This window comes from Varanus komodoensis, unplaced genomic scaffold, assembly GCF_004798865.1.
Source record: "Varanus komodoensis strain SLA01 unplaced genomic scaffold, ASM479886v1 scaffold28, whole genome shotgun sequence".
Lineage (NCBI taxonomy): Eukaryota > Metazoa > Chordata > Lepidosauria > Squamata > Varanidae > Varanus > Varanus komodoensis.
The window spans coordinates 13,207,522-13,221,670 of NW_025335727.1; the positions used below are offsets into that span (position 1 = coordinate 13,207,522).

Genomic DNA, 14,149 nt, shown 5'->3' on the forward strand with positions numbered 1-14,149 from the left:
AAGTGCATTGTATAATTCAAAATAATTAGGTTGGGTTGATATTTCAGTTTAAGTATAATCTTTGGAATTGGAGTCCACCTGACACTTGCTATGTTCTGCATATATAGGGATCGTTCCAACACCTCCTTCCAGCAGTGGTCCCTGTCCCCAGTTTCCATAAAGACAGAGGAACCCTTCATATGGCATGCTGTGAGGTACACTGGACTGCCACCACCACAAAAAATTGGCAAATCTGCACGTACGTGCAGAAATATTTAGTGCAACCTCATCAGTTTGCTTGGATCTCTGCTGTAGTACAGGGGATTTTGGTTTTGGTTTTTTTTAAACTTCACTAATACATTGCAGGAAACTCTTCAGCCAGAGAAAGCAAAAAGTTATGAAGAAATCTATAGCAGATGTAACATATAAAGTAAAGACTTGCCAGGTTAATTTATATGCATCTGCTATAATTATGATTAATGGATACTCTCTTTTTTCCTCCTGGTTCTGCAGCTTGAAGTCAACTGGGATAAAATCAAAGCCAAAATAGAACTGGAAATTGCAAAAGAGAGAGAACGAGCTGCAGCTCCTCCAGCAGTCAGAGCAAGCTTAACCATACAACATTAAATGCCATGCTGATTATATTAGGTAGTGGTTTTATCACTCTTTGCTGTTTCCACATACTGGTAAGCCATAGCAAGAGTGCCTGTGTATTGTGGGGTGGACAGTAATGATTGCCTTTCAACTCCTGAACCTGGTATTGTTCTTTTTTAGTTGTTAATGGAAAGGAATTTCTATGTATGTAATCCTGTTATGAATGACAACCTTATTCTGCTTTATTCTTCATATGAGAAGTTTGAAGTGGACATGGCAACTGTTTTCAAGTTCAGCTCCTCAGTAGAAGATTATCTGTCTTGGTAGCACAGTTGAGGCACATGGAATGTATCACATAAATAAGTGGTCAGCTGTTCAGATTACAAACAGCCAAGTATGCAGTTTCTTTTAAACGCAGACCACTTGTTGTCTCAAAGCTAAGGACATAGTTTATGTTGGATATTATGTCTAGTAAAAGGAAGCTTTTAATATATAATAATATGAGTCTGAAATTTAGCACAGACTCAGACCTGAGGTACAATTATACATGTGTACAGATTACTGTACAGCATAATGAATATTGCTAAAGAATTTTACAAAACTTCTTTTGTAAATCATTTTTTGATGCAGGATTAGTTCTAACACAAGAAACATAATGAGCCTGGCCAGTTTTTCTAAAACAAAAGTTGTTGATGACGTGCAAAGTAAGTGAGGTAATGGGTAGTCCTTGATTACACTAACTTCTGTGGACATAGAAATATGCAAGCTTAAACGCTGTACCACAATTGCTTACATATTCACATACAAAAAGAAGCTGACATCAGACTGACCGACTTTTTTTGAATTCAGTGCAGAATCTGGAGTGCATAATTAAACACAATATATAAAATTATATAACTATATATTTTTAAATAACAGTTGAATTTCCTTAAACTATTTAATGGTTGATAATAAAGCCTTTCTAATAAAGGTGATCATAGTAGTAAAATAGTGATCATAGTAGTAAAATAGTTTTTTACAGTAAGTATATTTTAATATAAGCTACTACTTGGAAGCATAAATAATTTTGTGACTAGTATATACATTAATATAAATGTATGCCTTCATTAATAAATATTTCAAATATTTCATTATGTGTTACAGTTTTTTAACCAACTTGCTAACAGAAATCATTCTCTTTAAGAATTTATACCATAAAATATTACAAGCTCACTACAGGCTTAATTCCTTTAGCCAAAAAAGCAGCCTTATTTATGGTTGAAAGCCAGATCAAGTGTATGCAAGAACCAGAAAAAGCCAAAGAACAGCAGAGTAGCATTTTTGGCATAATGTCCAAAATTGAATTATGAAGCATATTATTGGTGAATTTCAGTCAGATTTCACAACAGAAGTGAGGAATTCAGAAGCACGAGTTCCTCTTATTCTGGACCCTACTTTCCTACTTGTTTGTTCTTAAATATCCTATTTGTATCCTGAATTGAACTCTATTACATAAAAACCACTGTGATTCATTGCAATACTATAAACAAGAAATCTTATAACCTAATACAAATATAAAACAATACAAAAATCCATATATGGTATGTTGATTTATAAAGTAGAAAAATTAAATTTAGAAAATTTATATACAGTATCTCTGTTAAAGTTAATGCCAAAGCATAGCTGAAATATGGGTAAAATAAATGCAGCTGCTTGGTAGCACAGTCAGCTTTCACAAATTTCTAGGCATTTGGTATGAAACACGTAGAAGGGTTTTTGTGAACAAAAAATTGCACTGCTCTCTAGATGCTGACATGTATCTTGAGCAAGATCCTGATACTGAACAAGCATTATCAATCTGAGGGAAGCCCATGTGTTGGGATGCACATATACAGAATTTCTTTTATATGGCTGAGAACAGTGGATATTCCCAGCCTCTGTGTATGTACAGATATGTTCTCATAGAAGTGTCACTCTGTCAGTTGAGGTGCATGACCTGCTTATGCATGAGAACTCTTAATCACATAGGTACCAAATGCCTAAGCTGCAGAGTTTCATCCAAATACATTCATTGTTAGGGACTGCCCAGGCAAATCATTCTTAATGATTGTCTGGCATTGAAGTGTAGGAAGAACCAAACATATTTATGTAGAAGAGACAGAATCCATTTTAGTCTGGAGCGTGTCTTTTCTGTATACTGCTAATGAAACATAGAAGACAGAAGAGACCATTTTTTAAACCAAATGCACCTTTTGGATCTCAGCCACAGTTCAAATGAGCATGAGGTTTATTGTACTTATTCACTAAGCAACTGTATCTAACCTATTGAATTGCAGAGAAGTTACCTTTACATGGAGAAGGCCTGGGAAATGATAAAAGTTTAAATTTTATCAAGAAAATCAAGAGTTCACACACTTCAACACAGTAACAATTTTATGATATCTGCATCATGTATTCAGAATGATCTGTGTATTATAGATCATGTTTTTTTACAAGCATGAGACTTATAATCATGTGAAAAAACAGGGTTTTTTTTAATATTTCTTAGCTTAACTGGTTTATCTTCATAGTGACTCCCAGAGCAGGGGTGGAGGGAATCTGTCTTGCAAACTGCCACCCCATAGCATGCAGCAGTTACTGAAGATTTATTCATTATGCAACAGGCAATAATAAAAGCTAATTAGATTTACCATTTATGTGGGCTCAGCATTTTCTAAGCCTTGTTAAATGGTAAACAGTTTGCGGGGGGGGGGGGGGCAGGGATACACTTACAGAGGAGTTTCAGATGTGCTGGCTCTTTCCCACATAAAGTGTACCATGTCTTTAATTAGCAAAACCTTTAGCCCCTGGTTCAGGAATCCATTTTAGCTTTGGAAGGCACAGTCTGAAAAGTTGTCAAGAGCCTTGTTAAGGCTCTGAACTGTCAAAGAAACACAGGGACCTTAGAAAATATTTGCTGCTTCTTAGATTATATTTAAGAGAGTTGTTTCCTATAACCACAGAAATGTGCAAAACGTGCTTGTCATGCCATCATCCAAGCAATTAATCCACTATGATCTTTGAATTAACTAATCAAAAGTTCTAGCAGGAAAAGTTCCCCAATCCTAAAGTATTGCCTGTTGTTTCCTCCTAAGTAAATTAGCCAACACAAGCACTGCTGATTGCACCTTTTATTTTGAATATTGTACTGAGCTACTCCATATAGTGAGATTAATTCATTAAAGGGGGAGGAATTCTGACTTATCTATTTAGTCATTATAACCAAACTATTATTCCTTTTGTTTTGAGCCATCCTGATCCAGCCTTAGAGGCAGTGAACTTTCAAATGGCTATCTATAAACAAAATGGTTTGGTTTGGGCAACCCAGCAGCCCAGCCTATGGGCAATCAAAGATAGGCAGGAGAGAATGCATAAGCTTCCTGCAGTGCGCCTGCCACCTCCACAGTCATTGGACTTCCACAGCCACCTCCACAGACTCCCCAGAGTCATTTGCATAGCCTCCAATCCTCTGTTCTGCCATTTAAGTAGTGCCACCATCTGCATTCTTTTTGGACAGATGTTAATATGCCAAAGCATCATTTTTAAAAATCTCTTCAGTAAACCTATTACAATGAATATACTGCCCCATGTGCCTAGAAGTAGGTATATTAACCAAGGCACTGAATATTCACATGAGTTTTGTGAATAAAAACACTAAAAACACTGTATATAACACATGTTATGTAAAAATAACATGTACCTAATAACTAGCACATGCCTAAGTTACTTTTCTCAATTTAGAAGTAGCTATTCTCTATTTGTAAAAGTAGAATGCGTAAATCCACTGTGTACACCGTACCTCTGATTAAGGCTTTCTTTGATCTGCTTTGATTGTTGCACATGCAAGTCGAGCACTTGTAAATGAAACTGTTTGACAACAACCCACGATTCTCAGAACGCTGCTTTCTGCCCACTTTATAATCTTCAGTACTATGACCTTTATGGCATAATTTATCCTGGAAACAGAACAATTTAAAAATGTGTCTTTTATTACCTTTACAATATTCAGAATCATTCAGATTTCAGCAGGGACTATAGCTCAGTGGCAGAGCTCTGCATACTATGGAAAGTCCTAGATTAAATCCAGGGCATTTTCTGTTAAAAGATAAAATAGCTGCAAATATGAAAGACCACCACTGCCATCTGAGACCATGAAGACCTGCTGCCAATTAAAATAGACAATGCTAGGCTAGATGTACGACCTCACCTGTTATAAAGCAATTTGTTATGTTCATCTGCACAGCATTTTATGTACAGTGGAAGGGGGATGTTATTTTAAAACATAGCACTTAAATCTGGCACCCCACAGGCATCAGGGAGCAGCAAAGACAAATTTCCTATCTTCAGTCATGGGAAGAAGCAATCAGTTTGCTGGAACAAACAAGCAAGCGAAACTACACTAGTATTTGAAATTTCATTGACAATAATGGGTTTCTACTCTTTAAAGGATCATATGATGTTCATGAGCATCTAAGCAGGATCAGCCTGTGGGATCACATGCTTTCCCCTCTGCGTGCCTTTTCGGGATGCAAATTTGCTGTGTTGGCCCTAACTGTGGTTAAACCCTGTATCAGTATTGATGTTAACTTCTATTAGGACTCAAGAAGTTTCTACCTAATCTAATGAATCTAAAAGAAGTTTTGATCCATAGTTACAGCTCCTGAGTCAATCAGGAACTGTGATTCCTTCCAACCAAGTTTTACGTCAATGGCAATGTAACACCTACCTGAAGTTAATCTTAGTGAAGGATATTCATATTGCAAAAGAGACAGGATGACAAGATGGAATAAATCACCTCGTTTTTCCTCATTAATTTATAATAGTTGATCAGCTATTAATGTTATATTTATACTGGCCTCATGAGAATTCCCATCACAGCTGCACTGGCAAACTAATGTATAAGAGTGATCGGATGATACCCAAGCTTTTTCTTTAAATTTTACTGCCACCATTCAATTGTTGCACTTCTGAAATTCTATATGTTGATTTGATGAAAAACTCATCAGCATCCCAGTAGTTTAAAAATAAAAGGAATTTAGTTCCCATGGGGAGTGAAATAATTCCCATCAGGCATTTATATCCAGGTTTTAGACATGCTGAGCTTCCATTTTTTGTATGTTTCATACATTTTGGCTGTATTAGGAGCTAATTGTTATATCATTTCTTTCTATCACAACTGACACAACTTCACAAAGAACATTCGAAGTTTTCTTTGAACTTCTCTTTAGTTTTTTTCCCATTACTAGACAAAGTAAATGTGAATTATTTGAACTGATAGAAGAGAAATGCAGTGGTTAAAGATAAGGGACAAAAAAGCAGTCCTTGCATTTAAAAGAAATCCCAAAGATGCATCATTTGAACCAAAATCCCACTGACAAAACAGTCTCTAGGATATGCCAAGCCATTACACACCCCAGGAAGGTTTGCTAAAGTACTAAAATGCTCCAGGCCTGGTTTCAAATGGGAATAATGCCAATTTAAAATGCTTTTTCAGAGCATAAGGAAAACCTGAAAAGTAATAAGATCCTGGCATATTTGCTTTGTCCTCCCTCACAGCAATGCTAAATGATTCCCGTAATATAATTTGCAGTACTGAAGTAATTTGGACTTTGTCTCTCTCATTTATATTTAATAAATTTACAATTTTATATTAAAAATAGAGGAAAGAATGAATAAACTTAGGTAAGCAGGAGTAATGGGCTTCTTTTTCCTCTTATATGAAGATTTTTTGGGCACATGGATCCTTATTTTTTAAAAACAACACAATGCTGGCCTTCCTGGGTCAGACCAAAAGATTGCTCAGTTCTATGCTCTGTCTCTGACAGTAACCCAACAGATGCTCTTAGAAAGCTTAAAAGCACAGAATAAACGTGATAGTCATTCTTTGTTCATTTCTAGTAACTGCAGTCAAATATACTGTCTCTTCATATAGACATATATTAAGATAGACCACTGACATTAGACTCTAATCCATTTTAAAGTATTCTGCTAGTTCCACTACACCTAGTTCTATTGAACGCCAAGAGCTACTTCTGTGTAAACTTAGAGAGGTCAGGTTGTCAGGTAGTAGATTATATTTTTGGTAAGCAGTGGTAATTCTGTAAAGAGTAGGCACTGTGGCAATTTTCAGGTGTCTTGCTCAAAACATAGTTAAATAATGGTTATTAATTGCAGTAGCATCTATTTCTTTATCTCAACATAATTATTTTATTTCCCTATTACTGTCCCACCCAAAACCACTGATATAATTCTCCTCTTGCTCACCATTTTAATCTCACACAACCTTTTGAGGTAGGTTAGGCTAAGAAACTGTGAACAGGTTCACATGACATGAGAAGCCTTCCTTAAATCTTACAGTTGTGGCACTTGTGTGTCATCCAGACTTAATTCTGGAGTTCCTGCATGGTAAGATTACTTCTCTGAAAATGTAGAATCAATGGCTTGTTTAAATGTTTGCACACTTCACCATAATTTTGTTTGTCCATACCCAGGACCATCTTTTTATCATTGTTGATATAGAAATACCATAGTCCCCCCTAGCAAGAGAAGCCACTGATATGGTTGCTTCTGGCCTTTGCTCTCTACTGCTCTTAACTCCTTAGCTGCCAATGTGTAATTGTTCACATTACCATTGGCCAAAACAATGCCTGTTTCCCTGTTTACTTTTGAAAACACAGAGATAGCATGACAGAGACAGAGAGGAGGGGGGATTGCAGTGCAAATGTTTATTTAATAAAAATTTTGTGGTGGCTGGAGCAGATGGAAGCACTACAGATGTGCAGGTACACTCAGGAGGGGAAAGAGGAACTCACCTCAGGATAGTAGCAGACCAATCAAGAGGAAGCTATGGTGGGCAAGAATAGAGAAATGACAGGAATTCTGCTCACAAGGGCTGCTGGCATGCATGCAGACACTGTGAGAATGGGGTGGGAAGCATAGAGACCATGCAGCCCAGGTAACGTCTGCCTGGTAAGGTTGGGCAAAACCCCACGCACTCTGGCAACAGTGCTGGATTGATTGCCATACCCTGTGAACTCAGCCACTGACTGCCCCAAAGCAAACCAGCAAGCTTGATGGGCAAGCTTCACAGCCTGAGTCTTAGTTTAACATCCTAACAGCCACACCACACTCATTCTCCATTTAATTACCTAGACAGGAATATTAGCACCATTTTGCTATTTCCTGCAGCATGCCCTATAAAATAAAGCAGGTGTTATTTACAGAAGGCAAGGCCATACCAATCACTCATGCATATGTTTCGGCCTCTGGATGGTTATTTTTCAAGACACTTATCTTATAATGAGGTGTAACAAAGGCTTTTTAAAATGCAACATCTTTTGGTAAAATTTATTTGCATATATTGGAGGAGCAACCTTTGGAATTGTACTGTGACGCTTAACCAATCTCACTGAAATCTATTCTGCCATGCACTGAAGCCTGAAATCCACCCCTCCCTATGTCTAGTTTCTTTATGGTCAATAACATTAAAGAAAAAAAATAAAGGGAGCATTCTGGGGAAGCAATCAAATTCCCTACTAAAAGCAAAATACCATCATCTGAAGTACGATCTCAGCCATGACCTAGTTTGGCTGGCCTTATTTTCCACATAGAAAGCTGGGGCTTCCTGATTAGAATGTTTCAGATCACCTAAATTTACCTGATTATGATTTTCAGTTGTCAGGAATCTATGTGATTACAGCTGATGCTTACATTGATTGTAAAGGTTAATTTGCCTTTTAGCCTATTCAACATTATTTTCACCCTCAGCACTAGATCAACAAATTACTGGAAAAGTCCCTAGTAACACACATGAGACTTCTATGGCATATCTTCACACACTCCAGCCCAATTGTTTGCTACAGAATGAGTTACAGAGATACAGAATGAGTTTTATATCTAACTAAAGAAACTGTTTTGTATAATATACACACACTTCAGACCAGTTTTGGTAGCCTGATTCAGTCACTCACCCTCATTCAGAAAATGCTTGTTTCAAAATTAAATATCAGGCCTATTCCTCAGCATAAAAGAACTTATATTTACACATCACATGTCTGATTTCAGTGGTCTTACTCCCTGGTAAGCATGAAGTAATACCTACTGTTGAGGTCAGTCATGTCACAACCTGTAATGAAACACAAAAATAGCAGGAAACATTTGTATTTTAATTCATTTGGACTGTACTTATCCAAGAATACTAAAAAAAAAAAAAAATGTAAAAAGGTACAGGGTACAAGCTTAACAATGGCTGTGGCCCTTCCTGAATGTAATAGGTCTTGAGTCTACTTTAGCAGTAGAGTGTTGTTGCTGTTGTTTAGTGAAGTTACATCTGATCCATCGCTACCCCATGAACATTCCTCCAGGCCTTCCTGTCCTCCACCATCCCCCGGAGTCCACTTAAACTCACAACAACTGCTTCAGTGACTCCATCTAGCCACTTCATCCTCTGCCATCCCCTTCTTCTTTTGCCATCTATTGTTCCCAGCATTAGGCTCTTCTCCAGGGAGTCCTTCCTTCTCATTAGGTGGCCAAAGTATTTGAGTTTCATCTTCAGTATCTGGCCTTCTAAAGAGCAGTCAGGGTTGATCACCTCTAGCACTGACCTCTGGGACTGACTAGTTTGAACAGTAGAGTGAGGCATGTGCAAAACCTTAAAATGCTCTAAATAGACAATCTTCAAAGATGCCTTCTTTCCCTGCCTATCTTTGCCCTTTCAGACATGAACACAACTCTTTTCTCTTGGGAAGAGAACTCTTCTTTTCCAGAGGACTCTAAAGCCATTCAGCCACTGTTGAGTGTTTAAGGCTGGAGAAAAAGAAATCTTTGATTTCACTAATAGGTGCACAAGTGTAAGATAGAAAGAAAAGGGCCACAAACAGGCAAGAGAAAGAGGGAGCCTTAAGAAAGGAACAAGCAAAGAAACAATGGACTAAGGGGACTGAGGGAAGAGGGTGATGATGTGAAAATGGTTAGAAACATGGACTTAAAGTCTGAGGAATGTAAAAGGAAGTTAACACAGGAAAAGATGAGCTATGGTAGAAATAGCATGTAAAATGTAGGCATCTGGAGAGCAGGTAGATGGGAGGTGATGTCACAAGATATCAAACAGGGCAGGAGCATGCCAAGAAAACCAGATGGAGCTGAGAGAAACATCAGAGTGGCCAAACAGAGCAAGAGGATCTGTGAGCTGTAAGATTACAGGAGTACTGGAGAAATAAGAATAGCTGAATTGCCATGCGGACTCAACAATAACCAGCCAGACTTTGGTCATAATCTGAACCTGCAAATGGTCTTGTGAAAATGGGACAGGGTTGGGGTTAGGGTTCCCAAAGTGAGCAACAAAAAGGTCCAGCAGCGGAATACCCAAAATTTTAAACATTCATGAACATACAATGTGCTGATGGTAAAAGGAAAGACCAGTTCAGCTCTCAAATCCAAGGCAGCAGCTTCTGAAACATTGGCAGCAATTCTGGCAAAGTCACTCTACTGTAGGCTCTCAAGTCAATTACACAATGTATTCAAGATTTAGCTTGTCAAAAGCTATTCATCATTCAGGCCAACAGCTACCATTGTAATGGTTAACAAAGGGCAAAGGGACACCGAAGAGACTAACTGCTTTTCATGGTGGAAAGGTTAGATTCTTCCTTCAGGGATTTAAAAAAAATACCACATGTTGCAGGAGCCCATTTCAAACGGTGCACTGGCTGTTTCAGAGGCAGATAGCATCAGCTACAACCTTATGATGGGTTGTCTCAGTCATGGAATATTGCTCAACAAAGCTGAACCCTAAAACCTGAATAAATGCTCCTGAGGATGAAACCTGGGTATTACCTCAGCAAATGTCGAGATAATGGGAAATATAGAAGGGAAGGGAACTTCCATGGGCAGGATTAGCAGGTGGGAATATTAACTTATCTTGCAGCTCTGTTATTTTCTGCCCATAACTATAATCACTCCACCACTTCTCCCAATTCCCAGCTTAGCTGAGTTTTCATTTAGAGGTCCAGCTGGTAGCAGTGGCCGTGCTGGCAGAGGTCCTGGAGGGGAGAAGTGATAAGTACTGCAAAGTTTGCAGTTCCCCCTACCTGCTGGGAATTCATCTCTGTGGATGCTCCCCTGAACACCAGATTAACCTCAGGAGAGCAATTTGGGAGGTGGCGACTCCATGTTTCCCTTGTTTCTGTTGAACATGGTCTCAAATCCATGTTCAAGGGGGCACCAGTGTAACCAAATACAGTGGTACCTTGGCTCACGAACTTAATCCGTTCCACAACTCTGGTTGTGACCCAAATTGGTTGTGACCCAAGTCAAATTTCCCCATAAGATTCAATGTAAGTAAGGTTAATCCATTCTGGCCCGTCTGAATGTTGTTGTGAGCCAATTTTTGGTTGCGAGCCAAGTCAAATTTCCCCATAAGGTTCAATGTAAATAAGGTTAATCCATTCTGTAACTATTTTTCTTAATCAGAAAATTTGAAACAAAGTGACAAAAAACAACAAAGCATCATCAGATTCAACACTCTGTTTGTTACAGTAATGTTGGGGTGGTGCTTCTCAAAGAAATCCTGGCACTCATTCCATTTTTTCATAATGGATTGTATCACATCACTGCTAACCCACTCCCTGTCTTCCTCTTCCTCAGTGGAAACCTCCTCAGCAAGTGCCTTCTGCTGCTCACTCTGGAGTTCAGCAAGTTCTTCTGTCGTCAGCTCCTCTATGTCTTCCCTGCACGAATGCAACTGCGATCGCGGCCATCTCCCCACTCGGGGGTGGGGGTGGGGGTGGGGAGATGGCCACAATCTTGGTTGCCACCCAATGTGGAGTTTGCGACCCAAGTCAAAATTTTCATGAAATTTTTATTCATGACCCGATTTGGTTGTGAACCAAGGCATTCGTGAGCTGAGACACCACTGTAGTGTTGACCATTTCACTATTCAAATCTACAACTTTTTAATAGAAAAGGAACCCAAAGGTTAGGCATGGTAGTATTTCTATTTCGCATTCTCATGTTTCCTTTTATGATTAGAAGAGGATAGTGTTTGCAAAGCTGAAGTAACTGGCTCCACTGTTGATGTATTTAATTGCAGGAAAGTAACTAATGAAACAATAATGGATACTATTTCAAGTTTCTTTTGCATGCATCTTTTTGTGGCTGTTTTTGCGAGTCCATTATAATTTGTTTCAGATGCTATAGATCTTCACTTAGAGAGTACAGCTTCTCTATAATGCTCTCCCCTAATAAGTGCAATAATTAGCACAAAGAAAATGAGACTACTGTTTGGAGTTACCATCATATATACCATCACTTCTAACCATAAGTCAAAAGAGATACCTGCAAAGTTTACTCTGAAAGAAACCCCTGTGGAAGATGAAATGGCAATGGAAGACCATCTTCCCCTCAAAATGCTTATTAACTATTAAGCAGATTGCCTCTAAACAAACATTAGGAAGAATGGAAAAGTAGCCTTTTAAGGTCCTTCAGCTGCTCTAAGAAGCCAGCTTTCACACTTGTTAAGTCAGATGCCAGATAAGTGCTTTGCTTCTGGGAGAAAGGAGGTGTGTCAGAATCATCTCTTATGCAGCGGGATGATTTTAAAGCAAACAAATAAATAAATAATGGTGCAGCACATCTTTGTATATGCTCATATGCAGTTATCCTTCACCTTAACAGAAATAATTGCAAACATTTTTAAGCTGCAAAACTCCTCTCCCGATTGTCCATATCTGTATTCTTAGTGACACACACTAACCAATTAATGCCCACCACTGACAGCTTTGAACTGAACTATCCTGAAATCTAGCAAGATCATTTCATCTGTCATCTCAAAAACTGAGGACAGAAACGTGTACACTTGCTTGGAAAAGACTGACAACTTGATCAAATACTTTTCTTAAAACATTTCACTGTTTTCACCTTCAGATAAATAAATATTTAAGACAAAAAGTGAAAGCTTAATTCTGTGTTTGTCAGTTCTTCAGGTACTGTTTCTGGTGCTAAGATAAATAAGCCTCAAAATAAGTGCCTGAAGCCAAAGGACTGATTTTTACTGAGCTCAGCGTTGCCAGCAAGGGTTCCCCCCCTTTTCACACTGCGTCCACGCTGAATCAAGGCATCTGCAATGAACATCTGATGGGATGTTAGCCACAATGAAAACATCTGGGAATTGGTTAAAGGCAGTCTTAGACAATCTTTCATCCTAGACAAATGTCTGTCAGTTACCTCCTGTCTGAATTCCATGCCTGTTTATATATAATGAGCATACCAAGGATCATTTGAAGAAGAAAAAGCCCAAACCACACTATCCATTGCCTTGCTGTTCAATGCACTTCTCTGTACTCGCCTAATGATAAAGATGTTGTTCGAAGCAACTGCAGCACCAGTGTCAGAATACAAGGGAGCAAGGGCAGCATAAATAGGGGCAGAAAGCATACATGAATGTGCACCCTCAGTGGGCCCTGCATACCAAGTAAAGGTCCATGGGCAAAGGACTTGCCCAGACTATACAGAAACGGGAGCAGGTACGATTGGTTTTGCAGGTGGGGGCCAGCCTGTTCCTCTCCACGTTCACACAGCCGGTGCCAAGACAAACTCACTTCCACCTGTGATATTGATTGGCTGGCTTTGCCCATGTGTACCCTACATGCTTTAAAAGGTTGACTGTTTCTGCCTTTTTCAAAAGTCCATTGCTGCCTGTACTCTAATAGTTTGGCTGGTCCAGAAAACAGCTGCTAAGGTTTGGACTGGAGCAAACTTTTGCGAGCTAATTATATCAGCTTACCTTGCTTCTGGCTTGATTTGCAGGCACAATTTGAGGTACTCATTATCTTTCAGTTTTTCAATGGCTTAATATGAGCACAAATGTTGTAAAAGTTTGTGCTGTAGGTACACTCAGTTTTTGCTCGGTATCAGCCTGACCAAAGAAATGAAACAGTCCCAACATTTGCACTTTAGTTTATGTTGATCATCTACTGCAAACTGTAAGGCTGACTAGAATGTTATAAGAATCCTTTGCAATTTTGTGTTTTCATTTTTTGTGGCCCCAAAGTTGTAGAGCTTTCAGCCAAGCAAGGCAAAACTGGACACCACAGTCAGTATTCAATATAACAATTTGAGGTGAATGTATGCACTCACAGAAACAATTCCAAACTGTCCATGGATATAAAATATGTTAGAGCTTGCTTCAAATGCCAAAGAAAAATGTGTCAGGGTTAACAGGTGAACAATCTGCAGTTTCTCAGTTGCAAAGGCTGCTTTCCTATAGAGGGAAATTGTGGCGAATTGGTGGATAAAGGGCTAACTAGCCCCATCTGCCCACTTCCTGACATCACACAGAAGGTGATAGTTAAGTACTTAATAAAAACAATTCAGTACTGCACTCTTCAAATATAAATGAGTAAGCCCATCAGCCTATGTGGACTAGCTTGCAATTTAGGGAACCTCAGCGAGGTGCGATCGACCTGTGCACAACTTTTCCCCAAAATGCAATGCACCAGACATGAACATGGCTGCTGATGCATTCTCCCACCTCCAACACTACCACAGATATCACTAGCAGCAT

At 38.8% G+C, this 14,149-nt stretch overlaps 1 protein-coding gene across 5 annotated transcripts in view; it reads left to right on the forward strand.

The window, feature by feature from the left end:
* The window catches only part of IFT80 (intraflagellar transport 80), a 156,148-nt gene extending 154,445 nt beyond the window's left edge, over positions 1–1,703 (forward strand). For all 5 annotated transcript variants that reach the window (XM_044434434.1, XM_044434430.1, XM_044434429.1 and 2 more), the window contains one exon: positions 493–1,703. In XM_044434434.1, coding sequence (XP_044290369.1) covers positions 493–606 — 114 coding nt within the window. In that variant the 3' untranslated portion in view covers positions 607–1,703. The remainder of the gene's footprint in view (positions 1–492) is intronic.
* The last annotated feature ends 12,446 nt before the right edge of the window (positions 1,704–14,149 follow it).